This window comes from Thalassophryne amazonica, chromosome 9 (genome assembly GCF_902500255.1).
Source record: "Thalassophryne amazonica chromosome 9, fThaAma1.1, whole genome shotgun sequence".
In the NCBI taxonomy this organism is placed as follows: Eukaryota; Metazoa; Chordata; class Actinopteri; order Batrachoidiformes; family Batrachoididae; genus Thalassophryne; species Thalassophryne amazonica.
In genome coordinates, this window is record NC_047111.1 from 4,526,467 (window position 1) to 4,546,385 (window position 19,919).

The 19,919-nt window shown below is 42.8% G+C and overlaps 1 protein-coding gene across 3 annotated transcripts; it reads right to left on the bottom strand.

The window, feature by feature from the left end:
- Positions 1 to 280: 280 nt before the first annotated feature.
- Positions 281 to 19,763, bottom strand: cenpv (centromere protein V). Of its 3 annotated transcripts, none has more exons than XM_034177501.1 (5): positions 19,657 to 19,763; positions 14,941 to 15,033; positions 14,230 to 14,299; positions 14,030 to 14,144; positions 281 to 460 (listed from the first exon to the last, which is right to left on the bottom strand). In XM_034177501.1, exons 1-5 carry the CDS (start codon positions 19,698 to 19,700, stop codon positions 303 to 305), a joined length of 480 nt encoding a protein of 159 aa, XP_034033392.1. In that variant the 5' UTR covers positions 19,701 to 19,763; the 3' UTR covers positions 281 to 302. The 3 variants fall into 3 exon arrangements, with proteins under 3 accessions (XP_034033392.1, XP_034033393.1, XP_034033394.1); XM_034177502.1 differs by lacking the exon at positions 19,657 to 19,763 and adding an exon at positions 15,147 to 15,359; XM_034177503.1 differs by lacking the exon at positions 19,657 to 19,763 and adding an exon at positions 14,758 to 14,818 and having other exon boundaries at positions 14,941 to 15,024.
- Between the last annotated feature and the right edge of the window lie 156 nt (positions 19,764 to 19,919).

Below are 19,919 nucleotides of genomic sequence, written 5' to 3' on the forward strand. Positions count from 1 at the left end.
CACACAGTCTAACTGTACACGGTACAAATATCATTTGTGCAGCTGTTTTCAAATCTGATTGGATGTTTGGTCGTGGAGAGTATTTTGTAGTATTTTTGTAGTACTGAAAATGGTTTTCCATATCCAAGGCTAAAACTAAAAGTGAATGTTGTTTGCCGCAGGAAAAACTTTATTGTTTCAGGTCATCACTCTGTAAACAGAACAGCACTGATGTTTCTGTCATTTGAAAGGAATGTGTATGAGAGCGTGTTTTGGTGCACTGCTGATTAAATGTGGCTGATTCTCATCGTATCCCGGTGCTGTTATTCTGTTTTGTTTGTCTGCTGTTTGTCCGGGGCAGGTTGAGACATGCCTCTGATGCTTTCATGGGCTTGCATACTCTCTTCCCATTTCTCACCACAGAAGTTTTCTACTGTGACACTTTTCACAGTACCTGGATCCAGACAGTGTGGAGCAACACCTGGGAAAAACAAAACAAAACAATAGAAACAACAACTAATTAACATTTCTACTTTAAAAAAATAATGAATGACCTACAGACATCACCATGTTTGGGTACAGGCATTTGAGGGTTTTTGTTTTTCCACCAGGTTCTGGGACTTGAACTGCCACTATTTCGTGTCCACGGGTCTAACTAATTATTGGGCCAGTCTGATTTTTAATGTTTAAGCAAATTATAAAATAATGACCAAGCTTTGCCCTCTGACACAAATCAAATCGGCCACTGTTTGGCAGTGGTTCACAGCCTTTTTTTTTTCCTCAGAGACTACACACACCCCACCCCCCATTTGGCTCTCAACCCATGCAAATCTGTGCACATACGCGCACCACAAAAATAATGAAGTCATTCATTCTAAATTTGATTTGTTTGTTTTTGGCAAAATAAAATAAATTTGACACATATAACTTTTAATTATATTTTATGCCCATATTTCTCTTTGATTCATCCAAAGAGAAACGCTCACTCACTCACGCATCTTCAACTACTTACTCCAGTTACGGGTCGCGGGTAGAGTTGGGCGGATTGATCCTAATATCGATAGTATCGATACCAACGCTGGTATTGATATTGAATGATCCTCGTGTAAAAAGATGGATACTCAAGCTTTTTTCTCTCCCGCACGCACTGACTGCTGAGCACGCAGATTCATCAAAGTCTACTCTCTGTCTGTAAGAGCAGCGCTGTGCTGTGTCACACAACACGGAGCAGCGCACCCTTGTATTGTGGTTTGTCAGCCCTCTACCTCAGGAGATTTTGTTTTAAGTTGTGTTGAGTGATATTTTTTTAAACAAAATGTTGATTGTGATAATAAAGTATTTTGTTGTCATGTACAATGTTTGGCGAAATTCTATCCTAGGTCTTTTGGATCCTTTGGCTCTATGAAGCGTAAATATGAAAAAGTATCGGTATTGGCGACACTGAGCATGTATTTACTTGGTATTGGATCAATACCAAAATTCCCGGTATTGCCCACCTCTAGTCGCGGGGGGCTGGAGCCTATCCCAGTAGTTATAGGGCATGTTATTCCCTACATGTGTCTTCCGTTCCAGAAACAAGTGTTATTTATTGTAATCCGTCTTATGCAGGCAGGTGTTATCCTTACACGTGTTATGTGTCGGACGCAGCTCGGAGAACCGACCAGCGTTTGAAGGACCCAGTATGAAATAAGCAGAGCACGGTTCAAAGGCTAACTGAATTTAATACATAACAGTGATAATATAATAACAAAAGGTGCGGTCTGGCGTGGTGCGCTCCCAGCAGCGCTAACGGTCCGGAGCCAGAAGCTGTTTCGGACCCAAGGACCCCGCCGACACCCCCCAGGTGGCCGCAACAACCGAGTCTGTGAAAGAAGGAACCATTATGTGAGTCCACACTCTACACACAGAACACTTAAAGGTGTACAAACAGCAAACACTTCCTGGCTTGATTACTGATCAGCTTCCCAACCTGCAGGCATGGAACATCCAGTTCACAAAACTCCACTGCAGTGGAAGCTGATACATGACTAACAAACAGCTCAATACAATAAGGTGTGAGGGACACCACATTTACTCACTGTATAACTGTTAGTCACAAAATCTAACGTACCTCAGGAAGTGTGCTGACGAGCGTGAGACCTCACCCCCTCCTCTTTCACAGACTGTGCATCAAACCTGGACGTTCTCAGCATCCGCTGTTGATGAGATGGCTCCCGAGACGACGATCTCACCCGTCTGGTCACAAGGTCGAGTCTCTGGCAATTACACCCTGTGCACTCCAGTCTTAAATGCCAACATGTTCCAATCCATCCAGATGCACCACAGCTGTGAGTCCTGACGAGTCGCAGGTGATCAGGGTGAGGTCCTGACAGCCTCAGCAACACAGCCACTCAGTCCCAAACGCACGCCACCTGGGAGGAAAACCAAAAGACAGAAACAAACCGGCAGCCAGGCCCCCCCAGCCATATAACAACACGTTTTGATGTTTTGGCAGCAACCAATAACAAGAACAGCCACAGAGGAACATTAATCTTAGAACACGGACTGCACCTCGTGTGACAACACAGCAATGTGATCCGTGTTCACAACCTCTGGCAAAAATGATGGAATCACCACACTTGAAGGAGGTTTACCCTGTTTTTTACTTTGTAGCAAATAAACAAACCACACACATGGCACAAAGGTCTTTTTCTAGAATTGTACATTCTGGCTTTGTGAAATATAAATCAAAGTAAGGTTATTTACTGCAGATAATAGTGTAATTATGTTGAGACTCACTCACTCACTCATCTTCATCTACTTCATCTGCTTCATCTGTCGTGGGGTTGCTGGATCCTATCCCAGTAGTCATAGGGCGTGAGGCAGGGCGCAACTCGGACAAGATGCCAGTCTGTCACAGGGCCACATACATACAGACAAACAAACACATTCACACCTGCACACACACCTATGGACAATTTAAAGTTTCCAGTCCACCTAACCTGGATGTCTTTGGATGTGGGAGGAAGCCAGAGCACCTGGAGAGAACTCACACAAACACGGGAAGAACATGCAAACCCCTCGCAGCAGTTGGGAATCGATCCCATGACCTTCTTACTGTGAGGCAACAGTGCTAACCACTAATCCACCATGCTGCCCTAAAGAGAAACAACAATCTTTTAATTACTACTGCTTATCCATAAAGTGAGTTATTCTAACTTTATGTGGTGTATGAACTCCTAATTTAGACTGTTATGTGTCGGACGCAGCCCGGAAAACCGACCAGCGTTTGAAGGACCCAGTATAAAATAAGCAGAGCACGGTACAAAGGATAACAGAGTTTAATGAACATAACAGTGCTGTGAAAAAAGTGCGCGGTCTGGCGTGGTGGTTTTGCGGTGCGCTCCCAGCAGCGCTAACGGTCCGGAGCCAGAACCAATTCGGACCCAAGGACCCCGCCGACACCCCCCAGGTGGCCGCGACAAACCGAGTCTGTGAAAGAAGGAATCATTATGTGAGTCCACACTCAACACACAGAGAGAACGCTCAAAGGTGCACAAACAGCAAACACTTCCTGGCTTAATTACTAATCAGCTTCCCACCCTGCAGGCATGGAACGCCCAGTTCACAAAACTCCACTGCAGTGGAAGCTGATTACACGACCAACATACAGCTCAATATAATACGGTGTGAGGGACACCACATTTACTGACTGTATAAATGTTAGTCACAAAATCTAACGTACCTCAGGAAGTGTGCTGACGAGCGTGAGACCTCACCCCCTCCTCTTTCACAGACCATGCATCAAACCTGGACGTTCTCTGCATCCACTGATGATGAGATGGCTCCCGAGACGACGATCTCACCCGTCTGGTCACAAGGTCGAGTCTCTGGCAAATACACACTGTGTACTCCAGTCTTAAATGCCACCATGTTCCAATCCATGTAGATGTACCACAGCTGTGAGTCCTGACGAGCCGCAGGTGATCAGCCTCAGGTGATCAGGGTGAGGTCCTGATAAACTCAGCTACACAGCCACTCAGTCCCAAATGCAAGCCACCTGGAAGGAAAAACAAAAGACAAGACAAAAGACAGAAACAAAAAGGCAGCCAGGCCCCCCCAGCCATACAACAGTACCCCACCCTCACGGGAAGCCTCCCGGCGACCACACAAACCTGGCCCAGGAGAAACACCCCCTCCAGGGACCATGGCTGGAAACCGTATCCGCATTCATCTTCCAACAGAATCTTCATCTAACAGAACGGTTGATGTCTTCTCCTCTGGCTGCATCTTTGCCCTTGTTTCTATCAGTCAATTAGCACAGGTGTGGCCAGGAGTTCTTGAACCTGTGCGGTCAGCCTTTGTCCAACCATGTTCACAGTCTGATTAGTCATAAAACAAAAAAGACAAACACAAACAACCAAAACACCCCCCCCCCCAGAGGACCGTTCCATGAAACCCCGGGAAGGGGAGAAAAGAAAAACAACCCAAACTTAAGCTAACAAATAAAAACACTAACACCCCCCCCCCCCCCCCCCCAACGACATGTAGGGACCAACACCCCCCAGAGGACATCCCGCCAGCTCCAGGAGTAATAACCACAGCCGAGGTCCCTCTGTGATCCAATGTCACCCACGGGGACTCCCAGCGCCTCCCAGAGGACCATTCCATCAACCCCAGGAGACGCCTCCCCTCATGACCAACGGACCCAGCCCCGGCCGTCTATGGCTAGATGGACCCACAGCCCTTTCCCCCCCAGAGGACACCACAGTCAAACCCTGAGGGCGGAAACTGGGGGGAAAAACAAAAGGAGAAAAAAAAAACATACAAACAAAACAACCCCAACCCCACCCCCTTGGCGCAGTGGAAACTGGAAGCACGTCCAGTGTCACCAACCGTGACTATACCCCAGAAGCCAACCGGGAGGAGTGGAACAGCGGTTATGGCAGACGGCACAAAACGGCGCCACTCCTCCGACTTCTAAACCAGCCACGGGTATATCCCACTGCCCCAAACCTCAGCCACGCCGATGGCAGACGGCTCAAAGGCGCGCTGAAGCCGGAGGTGGAACAGGGAATCAAAAAAAAAAAAACAACACCCCGAACCCCCCCCCCCCCCCCCCCCCCCCCCAGGTGCAGAGGTTATCTGGGAAATGCCCAGCATAACCAAACTGCACCACTCCAGCAACACCGACACTACGGCTCACACGGCTGGAGTCAGAGGAGAAGAGAGGGCATAACAAAAAACAAACAAAAAAAAGAAAAAACAACCCAATTACCACCCCATCACCCCCCAGGGGACTGTCCCATCAAACCCTGGGGAGGTGAAACTAAAAAAAATAAAAAGAAAGACTAACAGACTAACATAAAGTTGCTTGGGTCCTGTTTTGTTGCTCCAAACAGACTGCAGGGACACGACCCCAGACACTAATAGTGTAAAAAAAAAAAAAAATCCCACACAAAAACCAACTCAAAAAACACCCACAAGAAATGAACCAACACAAAACTAATCAGTGGTTTATACCGTCAAGCTCAAACAAATCAAACACACCTGTTCCAACTTAAGAGCTTAACGGTAATGTGACACAGTCACCACAAGAGGGAGCCAGAGTGCTAAAAATGAAAAACCCCCTTTGGTGACAGAGAAAACAAACGAGCTGCTTTTCTGTGCGCAGCTGTGTGCAACACACAACCAAAAATGTGATTCAACTAAATAACACCGGAGCTGACACAACAGATGCAGTAGCTATCATTACCCGGGGAAACGGGGCTACGACTGTAACACAGGAAGCACCACGACCCGTGCCACAGAGCTCCGCCGTGCGTGTTCACCCATTACAGACCCACTCCTGCAGCTCCCGTTTAAACCTCTTATCCGGTCGAAGTGTGACGCGAAGCCGTCGCGAGTCACACTCCACCACGACCCACGGATAAGGCACAAACACAGAAACACGGCTGCATGAGCGCTCAAATCAGTATTCAGTAATGGGTTCTCCAACGCGCACCATCCGGGCGGAGAGCACCCGCAACTGATCCGGATAACTTCTGAACGTCTGCTGCCGCCTTCCCGGCGCATTACCGTCTCTGCTACCGCTGGGTCCGTGATGTTTGGCCAGAGACTACTGTTATGTGTCGGACGCAGCCCGGAGAACCGACCAGCGTTTGAAGGACCCAGTATAAAATAAGCAGAGCACGGTACAAAGGATAACAGAGTTTAATAAACATAACAGTGCTGTGAAAAAAGTGTGCGGTCTGGCGTGGTGGTTTTGCGGTGCGCTCCCAGCAGCGCTAACGGTCCGGAGCCAGAACCAATTCGGACCCAAGGACCCCGCCGACACCCCCCAGGTGGCCGCGACAAACCAAGTCTGTGAAAGAAGAAATCATTATGTGAGTCCACACTCAACACACAGAGAGAACGCTCAAAGGTGTACAAACAGCAAACACTTCCTGGCTTAATTACTAATCAGCTTCCCACCCTGCAGGCATAAAACACCCAGTTCACAAAACTCCACTGCAGTGGAAGCTGATTACACGACCAACATACAGCTCAATATAATAAGGTGTGAGGGACACCACATTTACTGACTGTATAAATGTTAGTCACAAAATCTAACGTACCTCAGGAAGTGTGCTGACGAGCGTGAGACCTCACCCCCTCCTCTTTCACAGACCATGCATCAAACCTGGACGTTCTCTGCATCCACTGATGATGAGATGGCTCCCGAGACGACGATCTCACCCGTCTGGTCACAAGGTCGAGTCTCTGGCAAATACACACTGTGTACTCCAGTCTTAAATGCCACCATGTTCCAATCCATGTAGATGCACCACAGCTGTGAGTCCTGACGAGCCGCAGGTGATCAGCCTCAGGTGATCAGGGTGAGGTCCTGATAAACTCAGCTACACAGCCACTCAGTCCCAAATGCAAGCCACCTGGAAGGAAAAACAAAAGACAGGACAAAAGACAGAAACAAAAAGGCAGCCAGGCCCCCCCAGCCATACAACATTAGACAGCCTTAGAGCAGACAAAACATCGTGACCACCCTGTGATTGTTGGTGACACTCTAGGGAGGTCTCAGGCAGCAGCTCGGGTTTTACAGGATCATGACCTGGCAACCCCCGGCAGAGCTGCATTTTGTTCTGTGTTTTGTATTTTTAACAATGTTATCTTCAGCAGCCTTTTGTTATATGGGGCTCTCCTTGATCTGGTCCAGTCACTGAGTTCCTCAGCAGTGATGCACCTGCATGCCAGACCATGTACCAGGAAAATGCACCACATGACCCGCCTTCTTGATAAATAAGTGAAAGTAAATGGCCTTATCAAGATCTCTTGGCACACTTTAGGTGCTGTTCAACTCATTTATTATCCCCTCCACAGACTCCACAGACTGGAAAAGGGAAATTCAAAAGGGTTCTGTTTGTGTTTCCATTCTGATCACATTCAGCAAGCTGTGACTTCAAGTAATGAAAAGAAGATTCACTTCGCCTGGTTATTGTGTTTCCTCTTAGCACTGCTCAGGTAACAGCTATGGCTGCTTATAACTTTTAGTTGCTTATGCACTTGGTTTCAGTGTGGAAGGTTCCCAGTTCAAATCCCACCCCTACCACATTTCTCCATGGAATGTGGAGTTGGAAGGGCATCCGGCGTAAAATTTGTGCCAATTCAACATACAGATTCACCTTGGATTTGCTGTGACGACCCCGAGTGCAAACAAGGGAGCAGCCAAAGTGACTTACTATCTTGAACTCCTAAAGCACACAATGGACAGCCTGCATGCATATGGGTCATGTCCAGCTCCACTTTGCTATTTACATGGCAAGTCATCTGAGCACAAAGTAAGGCAAGGGTGCAAAGGTCAGTCAGTTGTGCCCCAGTCACATGGCACACAGCGATAGCTGGATGAAGGAGAAAACATCAAAAAGTCACACAGTCAAGAAAAGGTGGATGAAAGACCCTGCACTTTTCCATCACCAAAACGAAAGGAACAAAACAAAAATGAAACTAATGAAAGAAAAACGATGCAAACGCCTTAAACAAAATCAAAACGAAACATTCACGATGACGTGACCGAGAGCGGGTATACAACCGAGCGCAGCCAGCCTTGTCCTCATTTCCGCAGTACTCTCAGGTGCAAGATTTTATTAGTCTTGACAACAGGTGAGAGATTGTGTTTGTCTTCACAACAAGTTTTGTCTTCATATTCTGAGTTCTGTTGTGAAAGTGTAGGAACACGGACCCACAACAGGGGGCGCAAATGAACGGACAATGGAGGAAGTCAAATAACAACACTTTACTGTTGTGAAAAAGCACAACAAACACAACAGATTACAACAATAGACAAAGAAGTCAATTCACAAAATGTGTCACGTGGGCAGGCTCGAAGATAAGAGACGTCTGTCCAAAGCAGAACCGGAACCACACGATTTCCTCCGCCACCGAACCCCGGGAATACTGGAGCCGCCAAGTCCCGAACTCCCAGGTGGCCACTGCCTCCGCGTGTCGGATCTGGTACTGCTGGCGAGGAACAAAAACAGTTAAATGTGGGTGCGTTTGCACCCAGCAACCCGTATGGCGGGAAAACCACCTCCACCTCTCGTCGGAAGAATGTCTGCTATTTAACGCACAAAAGTAACAAAGTGTTAATGTAAAAAAAAAGACAACACAGTCGGCTGAGTACGGTACCTCCAAGGTAGAGCGATATCTCGGCAAAGAGGTGGAGATGTCGTCCTGCTGATATACCACTGCTGATCAGATGATTGGTGACAGCTGTCACCCCGGCTGCTCCTGTGAGGCGGCAGCGCCCTCTGGTGCCTGGAGCCCGCACTCCAGACAGGGCGCCCTCTGGTGGTGGTGGGCCAGCAGTACCTCCTCTTCAGCGGCCCACACAACAAGTTCTCCATTAGCCGTGGGGAACCGTCTGTCAGATGAAAGCTACTCCCGAAGGCACACACGCAGGCCAGCCACAAACGGTTAAAATGTGCATAAAATGGTCTTAACGCTATTGTTTCTGTATGAAAATGTTGCTTTTTTGTCCCAAACATGAATGATTCATTAGCGATACAAGGATGTTTCGTTCAGCTTGTCAAAGGTTTAGTTATTGATTTGTTCAGATATTGTTGCGTTTGTTCAATGTGTCGGACGTGGGAGGTTGAACGAAGTTGGAGGAAAGTCAAATGAAACGCTGGTGTTACGAAAACTAAGCAAACGATGAACTAAGAACGAAAGCAAAATGACATACAGACGATTTGAGGTTGTCTGTGGTATTTATTCAAATTTTTCAACATTTTGAAAGTTCTGACAAAGGGCCAGCCGCAGGAACAAGCTGAACAAAGGTTAAACGATGTGTCCGAAAGTTGACGAAAGTCCAGATTTCTTCTTTCATTTGGGCTTCATTGACCTTCGTTAGTGCCGTGTGGCTTTAATCAAAGGTATGTGTGATCCAGCCCTGGGGAAGGCTTTATTTTTTTGTTATTATGTTTCCTATTTTTGTGTTGCTGTGTTTGTATATTTTGCTTTATTTGTTGTGAGTTTTGCCTCCTCAGTGGTCGTCATGGCAACCCCAGAAGCACCTGACTTTTGTTAATGGGTGATTCTTTAACTACGGGCACTATTGGCCTTGTAAATGTAATTTCCACCACACCATTGCCTTACAATATAAAGCGCCTTGGGGCAACTGTTTGTTGTGATTTGGCGCTATATACATGTGCTCTGATGTCACTGTTTATCTCCATAGAAACTACCCAAACAATCTTTCATACAAACTGTTTAAAGGGACATTACAGTGTTGTGCTGGAAATTACGGCAATAGCGTGGGACAACTACATTTTGTTTAAAAAAATCACAACAGTTGTATGACATTGAATACCCCAATTATGTTTTGATTATTTTACTGATATTTTAAAACATTAGAAAAAACATTTCTTTACCATTCATTTTTATCATTGAAGATCAAAAGTCTGGGTGTGGGACAAGCACAAAACGGCAATATTTGCATATAATGATGCTGAAAAAAGGTGAAATAGTCATCATAGACTACTAAAACAAATTTCTTAACACACTTTCATTGTAAAGATAACTATAAAAGTGTGAAATTTCCCCTTTTTTCTGTTTTTCATACAATATGATCAAAGGACATAATAAGTGCCCGTAGTCTAAGATTCACCCTAATGTGATGACCTGCAATCAGCGCAGAGTGACGAAAAGGGAGACAAGCACCGCGAAGTTAACGGCAGGGGAGGAATCCTGCCTCGTGTGTGAGTATTTGTAGCGGTTGTTATATGGCTGGGGGGGGCCTGGCTGCTGGTTTGTTTGTCTGTTTGTTTTCCTCCCAGGTGGCGTGCATTTGGGACTGAGTGGCTGTGTTGCTGAGGCTGTCAGGACCTCACCCTGATCACCTGCGACTCGTCAGGACTCACAGCTGAGGTGCATCTGGATGGATTGGAGCATGTTGGCATTTAAGACTGGAGTGCACAGTGTGTATTTGCCAGAGACTCGACCTTGTGACCAGACGGGTGAGATCGTCGTCTTGGGAGCCATCTCATCAGCAGCGGATGCTGAGAAATGTCCAGGTTTGATGCACGGTCTGTGAAAGAGGAGGGGGTGAGGTCTCACGCTCGTCAGCACACTTCCTGAGGTACGTTGGATTTTGTGACTAACATTTATACAGTCAGTAAATGTGGTGTCCCTCACACCTTATTGTATTGAGCTGTTTGTTAGTCATGTATCAGCTTCCACTGCGGTGGAGTTTTGTGAACTGGATGTTCCATGCCTGCAGGTTGGAAGCTGATCAGTAATCAAGCCAGGAAGTGTTTGCTGTTTGTACACCTTTAAGTGTTCTGTGTGTAGAGTGTGGACTCACATAATGGTTCCTTCTTTCACAGACTCGGTTGTTGCGGCCACCTGGGGGGTGTCGGCGGGGTCCTTGGGTCCGAAACAGCTTCTGGCTCCAGACCGTTAGCGCTGCTGGGAGCGCACCACGCCAGGCCGCATCTTTTTGTATTATCACTGTTATGTATTAAATTCAGTTAGCCTTTGTACCGTGCTCTGCTTATTTCATACTGGGTCCTTCAAACGCTGGTCGGTTCTCCGAGCTGCGTCCGACACATAACAGTGGTGCTCGGAACAATGTAACAGCCTTTGGCACATGAAGTATGTCTGGTGTTGGTGACATTCTGCTGGCTTTGCCTTTATGTCCCTAGGAGATGTTTGTGACACACACCTGACGTTGACAGGACCCCCCCCCCCCCCCCCCCCAAGTTAACCGACGTCTCGAAGACGCCCACAGACTGACCCAGCTCTCGGACGCTTTGTTTGGGCCCAGACTGCTTGCTCTCCACCCACTGGCAGGATTATTCTGTCTTAGAGACTCCGCATTTTACTCTCTCACATTTTACTCTCTGGTCTAAGTATTTTAATATTTGGTAATAAATTGACAGTGTTTTTGCCTTGTTTGGTTCCTCCAGCTTCTCTTCCTTTTTCAATATCAGTTGTAAATTGGCCACTTCATTCAGTAAACCCATTTTTTTCTCAAAAATTACAATATTGACTCAAAACCCTCCTTACATATGTTTTGGGTGCATCATGAATTGGACCAATCACATTGGCATCTCATTCGAGTGAGCTGCACATGAACCTGGGGCATTGCTATTTAGATGGCAAATTTAAAAGCAAAGCAACAAAGTGCTCAAACAGGAGCAACAATCCAACTGAGGTGAAGCAGTTAAGCACCTTGTTCCTGCAACACCTCCTCTGACCACTGGATCTCCTCCGTGTCCCACCAGACATGGACATCATCATCAGGGTAATGGAGACTAATGGTACTAACCTAATGTTGAAAATAAGACTTAAACATAACTACCAGCTCTTATCTGGAAGCTACAGAATGTCTGAAATGTACCTCTATTACTACCCTTCACGTTGTCTACTCATGTTTACTGCAAACAGCAGCAACAAACAACTTACAGCATTAACTCTTGTATGAAATTTGAGCAAAGTACATCTAAGATTTTATATTTATTATTAAAACACTGCACAGTTCTTATCTTCTAACGAAGCATAATTTATAAGAAAGTCGAGGTCTCCTGGCTACAGTAGTGCCTTGTTTTTGATAGTACTCCCTCAACATGATTCCAAATAATTCTTAAGAACAAGAAGGTTTCACACTGATGGGGAAAAAAAGCCACAACTTGTCATTCTTCTGTTATTCTTAAAATGCAAAGGTGTTAATGGTGCTATTTAATTTTTCTCATATTACAACCCCAGTTCCAATGAAGTTGGGACGTTGTGTAAAATGTAAATAAAAACAGAATACAATGATTTGCAAATCCTCTTCAACCTATATTCAATTGAATACACCACAAAGACAAGATATTTAATGTTCAAACTGATAAACTTTATTGTTTTTGTGCAAATATTTGCTCATTTGAAATGGATGCCTACAACACATTTCAAAAAAGCTGGGACAGTGGTATGTTTACCACTGTGTTACATCACCTTTCCTTCTAACAACACTCAATAAGCGTTTGGGAACTGAGGACACTAACTGCTGAAGCTTTGTAGGTGGAATTCTTTCCCATTCTTATTTGATGTACGACTTCAGTTGTTCAACAGTCCGGGGTCTCCGTCTCCGTTGTCGTATTTTGCGCTTCATAATGCATCATACATTTTCAATGGGCGACAGGTCTGGACTGCAGGCAGGCCAGTCTAGTACCTGTACTCTTTTACTATGAAGCCACGCTGTTGTAATGTGCAGAATGTATCTTGGCATTGTCTTGCTGAAATAAGCAGGGACGTCCCTGAAAAAGACGTTGCTTGGATGGCAGCATGTGTTGCTCCAAAACCTGGATGTACCTTTCAGCATTGATGGTGCCATCACAGATGTGTAAGTTGCCCATGCCATGGGCACTAACACACCCCAATACCATCACAGATGCTGGCTTTTGAACTTTGTGCTGGTAACAATCTGGATGGTCTTTTTCCTCTTTTGTCCGGAGGATACAACGTCCATGATTTCCAAAAACAATCTGAACTGTGGACTCATCAGACTACAGCACACTTTTCCACTTTGCGTCTGTCCTTTTCAAATGAGTTCGGGCCCAGAGAAGGTGGCGGCGTTTCTGGATGTTGTTGATGTATGACTTTCGCGTTGCATGGTAGAGTTTTAACTTGTAGATGTAGCGATGAACTGTGTAAACTGACAATGGTTTTCTGAAGTGCTTCTGAGCCCACGCAGTAAGATCCTTTACATAATGATGTCGGTTTTTAATGCAGTGCCGCCTGAGGGATCGAAGGTCACGGGCATTCAATGTTGGTTTTCGGCCTTGCCGCTTACATGTAGTAAGTTCTCCAGATTCTCTGAATCTCCTGATTATATTATGGACTGTAGATGATGGAATCCCAAAATTCTTTGCAATTGAATGTTGAGAAACATTGTTCTTAAACTGTTGGACTATTTTTTCACGCAGTTGTTCACAAAGTGGTGATCCTCGCCCCATCTTTCATCGTGAACAGCTGAGCCTTTTGGGGATGCTCCTTTTATACCCAATCATGACACTCACCTGTTTACAATTAGGTGTTCTTTGAGCATTCATCAATTTTCCAAGTCTTTTGTTGCCCCGTCCCAACTTTTTTGAAATGTGTTGCAGGCATCCATTTCAAAATGAGCAAATATTTGCACAAAAACAAAAAAGTCTATCAGTTTGAATATTAAATATTTTTTCTTTGTGGTGTATTCAATTCAATATAGGTTGAAGAGGATTTGCAAATCATTGTATTCAGTTTTTATTTACATTTTACACAACGTCCCAACTTCATTGGAATTGGGGTTGTACTACTGTCTTTTAAGACCATTTTACTGCTATTGCCATATGCACCAGTGGCTTAAGGTGTTAAAGTTCTGATGATGTGCCATGAGGATTGGTATCCCTTGGTTTGGTTCCTGCACTGGGCAACCATTGCTCCAAGTCTGTCTCTGCTTTGCAAACATTTTGTGTGTGTACTGTTCACAGCAAATTGAGCAGTCTTCAATGACAATGGCTTATGGCTTGTTTGTACTGTAACTGTGTATATTTACCATATCCATCAGGGTTGGAACGCGGCGTGTAGAAACTCTGAACTCCACAGGTCTTACAGAAGGTGTGTTTAGCAACATGTGTGTTGAATGTGTATGTGGTCAAGTTGTCTGACCCCTGCGAAGAAAGAGGAAAAATAAGACCAAACTGATTTTTAGGTTAAACTATGTCAGCTGTTTGTCCTTGTACTGTGACTTCTTACCCGTAAGAGTGTAAAGTGATCTTTTGGAACAATGAAGTGGTTGTTTTGCTTCTTTGTACAAATACTGCAACTAGAAAAGCAAATATTCATTGTATTTTGATGAGAGAAAATAGTACATCCTTGACAGAATTTTACTTTCAAATTACATTTCTTATGCTGCCTTCACATGCTTTTGTAACTGTGGTAAATATCACGTGTCGACTTATAATTTGCACATGAAAACCCCCTCATACTGTAATTTCAAGTTGGAGATTAAGATGATTTTGATACAGGATCTGATGTGACCTTCAGCCTTTCAACATGGTGGAGAAGAGGATAGTTATGAATGGTATGTAATACATTATTTTGTAACAGTTTAACTCTTGTTAGCTGTTGCTTGTGTACATAATTTTAACCTGTACACTTCGGCTTCTCCAGATAATCTACGTACACTTGATATAGAACAATACTGAAGTTGTATCCACAGCGTAATGCTGTTCCACTGCCATTTTTCATTTCAAGCCAACAATAAACTGCTGTAGTTCTTACTTCAAAGGTGTGAAGTAGGATCTTCCTGTTAGCATGTGAAGGCAGCATTATTTACAAGAGATTGAAAATCAAATACTAATAGTTATTTTATAAAATCTAAACAGTTTGGTTTCTTTTTAAAGCAAGCATTGTATAATTATGTAATTTATTAAGGTCATTAAACATTGATTCTATCTCCCATACTTGCAATGGAAGACGTGAAGATTGGGAGAACTCCATACTTCAAATCTAACAGCTCCACAGTGGCAGCAGCCAGTATGTTTGACAAGGTCCATTCTACAAACAAAAGTTTAAAAATTACATTATAGCTTCAAATAGTTGCATTCAGTGATTGTAAAGAATCAAATCTATTTCTACATCAATAGCAAAAGGAACAGAAATGTTTTTACCAAACCAAGTTCTGCTGAAACCTGTTTGACCTGTTCATTGCAAAATGTGTTGATGTGTAACTGAATGTTCCACCCGACACAGTTACGATCACACAACCTAGAAAAAAACAATTAGGAGTCTAATAATAGTTCATCACTGATAAGAGTCACTCATATTATAAGCCACCTGGTTACACCTTTGACCAGTTCACTGTTACTGATGGAATCATTGACTACATTAGTGTCATTAAAATATATCCTCTAATACAACGCTACATCATGTTTGTTTTCACGTCATGACAGACACTTCATGTGATAACTGTGTTGATTCCCACAGTAGTAGGCTGATGTTTTGCTTAACCATATATTTTTGCTGGAACATGTTTAGGCGGTTGTTAATTATTCCCCAAGAGGCGGTGCAAAGTACAGCAGAATTTCACAAACACATTCATCACAAGTTGATCCAGTTCAACAGAAACTGGGCTGTGTTTCAGAAGCCTTGACGTAGTATGTCATGGGTTGGGAATCATATGACAGGGTTCTGGTGAGTGGCGCAAGGAAATATTTTGCAATCAGAATACATATACCATAGCTTTTAATGTGTGTGTATATATTACAGTAGTGTTCAGAATAATAGTAGTGCTATGTGATTAAAAAGATTAATCCAGGTTTTGAGTATATTTCTTATTGTTACATGGGAAACAAGGTACCAGTAGATTCAGTAGATTCTCACAAATCCAACAAGACCAAGCATTCATGATATGCACACTCTTAAGGCTATGAAATTGGGCTATTAGTAAAAAAAAAAAAAAGTAGAAAAGGGGGTGTTCACAATAATAGTAGCATCTGCTGTTGACGCTACAAACTCAAAACTATTATGTTCAAACTGCTTTTTTTTAGCAATCCTGTGAATCACTAAACTAGTATTTAGTTGTATAACCACAGTTTTTCATGATTTCTTCACATCTGTGAGGCATTAATTTTGTTGGTATGGAACCAAGATTTTGCTCGTTTACTAGTGTGCTTGGGGTCATTGTCTTGTTGAAACACCCATTTCAAGGGCATGTCCTCTTCAGCATAAGGCAACATGACCTCTTCAAGTATTTTGACATATCCAAACTGATCCATGATACCTGGTATGCGATATATAGGCCCAACACCATAGTAGGAGAAACATGCCCATATCATGATGCTTACACCACCATGCTTCACTGTCTTCACTGTGAACTGTGGCTTGAATTCAGAGTTTGGGGGTTGTCTCACAAACTGTATGCAGCCCTTGGGCCCAAAAAGAACAGTTTTACTCTCATCAGTCCACAAAATATTCCTCCATTTCTCTTTAGGCCAGTTGATGTGTTCTTTGGCAAATTGTAACCTCTTCTGCACGTCTTTTATTTAACAGAGGGACCCTTGCGGAGGATTCTTGCAAATAAATTAGCTTCACACAGGCGTCTTCTAACTGTCACAACACTTACAGGTAACTCCAGACTGTCTTTGATCATCCTGGAGCTGATCAATGGGTGAGCCTTTGCCATTCTGGTTATTCTTCTATCCATTTTGATGGTTGTTTTCTGTTTCTTCCACACGTCTCTGTTTTGTTTTTTTTGTCCATTTTAAAGCATGAAGATCATTGTAGATGAACAGCCTATAATTTTTTGCACCTGCGTATAGGTTTTCCCCTCTCCAATCAACTTTTTAATCAAACTACGCTGTTCTTCTGAACAATGTCTTGAACGTCCCATTTTCCTCAGGCTTTCAAAGAGAAAAGCATGTTCAACAGGTGCTGGCTTCATCCTTAAATAGGGGACACCTGATTCACACCTGTTTGTTGCACAAAATTGATGAACTCACTGACGGAATGCCACACTACTATTATTGTGAACACCCCCCTTTCCACTTTTTTTTACTAATAGCCCAATTTCATAGCCTTAAGAGTGTGCATATCATGAATGCTTGGTCTTGTTGGATTTGTGAGAATCTACTGACTCTACTGGTACCTTGTTTCCCATGTAACAATAAGAAATATACTCAAAACCTGGATTAATCTTTTTAGTCACATAGCACTACTATTATTCTGAACACTGCTGTATATATATATATATATATATATATATACACATACATGTATGTATGTATGTATGTATGTATAAGTCTAATAGGCTAAAGACAAGTGGTTTCTGTGCGAAGAATGATATCTATTAGGATACACCACCATATGTACAATAATGATGTAGATAAATCAGTATTTTCTCCATTTTATCTCAACCATTGGCCAGTTTATAGGATTTTCTCAGATGAAATACCTATCACGTCAGGAAGGTTATTACTACATGAAAGTCACTGGTCCAAATTAATATCTGTGTCTGGTTGATGCTAAGGTTGTTCACAGACTTTGACCAGCACGTCACTTTAAGGAATTTTCCCGTCAGTTATCATCAGAGCCGTATTCAAAGATAAAAGACCTTTCTGTAGCCTTGCCAATGAAATGAACATTAGCATCATTCTGCCTTAAGTAACTAGCCCAAATAAATAATTGCAAATTTAAAATAATCTACTAACATTACATTTAATCATCTACACTGGAAACGCCACAGATCATTAGTTAAAAACAATGAAGTATAATTCAATATAACCCACAAACCTAAGTCAGGTCTGCTCTGCCAATCAAAAGCTAGGAAATGCCAGACTTATTCTGTTGTGGCTGCAAGAGGGAGTCATAGAAAACATTTTAAATTTAACTTTTTTTAACCAGGTTAGTCCCATTGACATGGAGATCTCTTTTGCAAGGGAGACCTGGGCAATTATAAAGTTTCCAATTCACCTAACCTGCATGTCTTTAAATGTGGGAGGAAACCACGTAAACACGGGGAGAACATACAGGCGACCCCTTGTTTTAAACAGTTATGGCCTTGCATTTGACCTTTCAAGGTCACCCAAGGCCAAAGGTCATGTGACCAAGAGAAAGGCAATATATGGCTTCATATTAGTCCTCAATAACAATGGTCAATGTATATTTAATCAGCTGCTGAGAATCTAAATATCCCATATATAAGCATTGACACAAACTTTAACCTTGGCCTGTGCCCTTGAATTTTCACTGTTTTTTTTTTCTCACAATGAAATCACTTTGTCCTTGGATGACTCTCTGATATTTAACCAAGTGTAGTCCAATGTGGATTAGAATTCTTCAGGTTTTGTTTACACATGGACGAATGGACACAGGCCTGAAAAGATACCCTACATGCGTGAAAGCAGCACGCAGGTTTAGAAAGTTATGAAGGAAGGTTATGGATTTGGTTTTGGCATTCATTCATTCATTTTCTATACTTGGTTCCTTCAATTAAGCATCATTTGGAAGCTGGAAGTATTCTGGATGAATTAGCCAAGAGGTATAACTATAGACTGTATATATAACAACACATGTGCCACTCCACCAGGAAGGAGGGGAAAAAAACAACTCAAATTGCAGAAATAAAGATACAAGCAAGCCAAGATTTAAAGAAAATAAGGAAGAGGCCTACTAATTAAACATGTACTTCCTTGTACTAAACATACTCTTCCTTTTTAGATATTTAGATATACCTTAGTATACTTGTGTAGTTCCATCTTAGAATTGGAATATATATAGTATAAGATATACCTACTGATTTCATGTAGCTATTAACTTCCAGTTCTGTGCTGGGTGGTTTCATTACCCCGGCAGACTGGTTTAGGTTAAGTTTGGTATGACATGTTTATTCGTGCCTGGTAATGTTCATATATTGTTCCATATACTGTTTGTATATTATGTACTTATTCTAAGCTATTTTACTTTCTACTTTTTTAATATGTTTTTTTTCTAGCTACAAATATTTTTCTGTACTTTCCTGATATTATGATAACTACGTATAAAATACTCTACTCTTTTCTACTCTTCTATGTTACTCTTCCTTTTTAGATATACCTTAGTATACTTGTATAGTTCCACCTTAGAATTGGAATATAATATATAAGATAACCTCTGAATTTCATGGCCTCTTTTAGATGTCGACTATAGTCATATTCTCCTGATCAGCACATTTTGCAGCAGACTCCAGGATGGTTAAGTCATGAATGTACTTTATTTAGCTGCATGTGTAATAGGAAACGTGGAGTAGATATGAATTTCAAGGTGGTAAATTAAGTAGGTCAGGTTCTTCATGTTTAACTTTCTGTTACAACACCTGGTAGCGCCATGGTAACAAACATGTTTTTGTATGTTAACAAGCAAAATGCAGCACTTGATGGAGAATTTATGCCAGATGTTTGCACTCAAATTCACATAATTAAGTCATGGACTTTACATGTCCAGTAATGTTTGGATTTCAAGCCATATAGAATGTCTCTATTCCAAAAGTATTAAGCTAAACTTATATGTAAATCATAGCAAAACATTTAGATTGTGAGAGTCTACATGTTATACAAGATTTCTCATCAATTTCATGTACTTCCAGACTATTCACGAATAGTTCTGTAATCACATAGTCATGATTAGTCATGCAGCAGTACTCACTGTAACACAGCAACCAATCGCTGATCAAACAAACATGGTTCCATCCAATCAGAGTCTCAGGGGAAGGGTTCTGTTGCTGCGGTGTTTCTAGCAAATTCTGGAGCCAGCGCCCTATATTTTACTGAGATATCATTCCGCCGAAAAGTAATAGTTCTAAATTCGATTTATCAACGTTAAAATTTGTTGCTAGATGGAAACAGTCGATTGACCATTCTGATTAAATGTATGAATGTTGAATACAATCAACGTATATTGAAGTAATG

Excerpts from the sequence above, each read along its gene's own strand:
- cenpv (XM_034177501.1), bottom strand. The coding sequence starts at position 19,700 with ATGGAACCATGTTTGTTTGATCAGCGATTGGTTGCTGTGTTACA. Across the intron at positions 15,034-19,656 it reads CGATTGGTTGCTGTGTTACA|AATGGACCTTGTCAAACATA; the intron begins GTGAGTACTGCT and ends TTTTGTTTGTAG. Across the intron at positions 14,145-14,229 it reads ATCACTTTACACTCTTACGG|GGGTCAGACAACTTGACCAC; the intron begins GTAAGAAGTCAC and ends CTTTCTTCGCAG.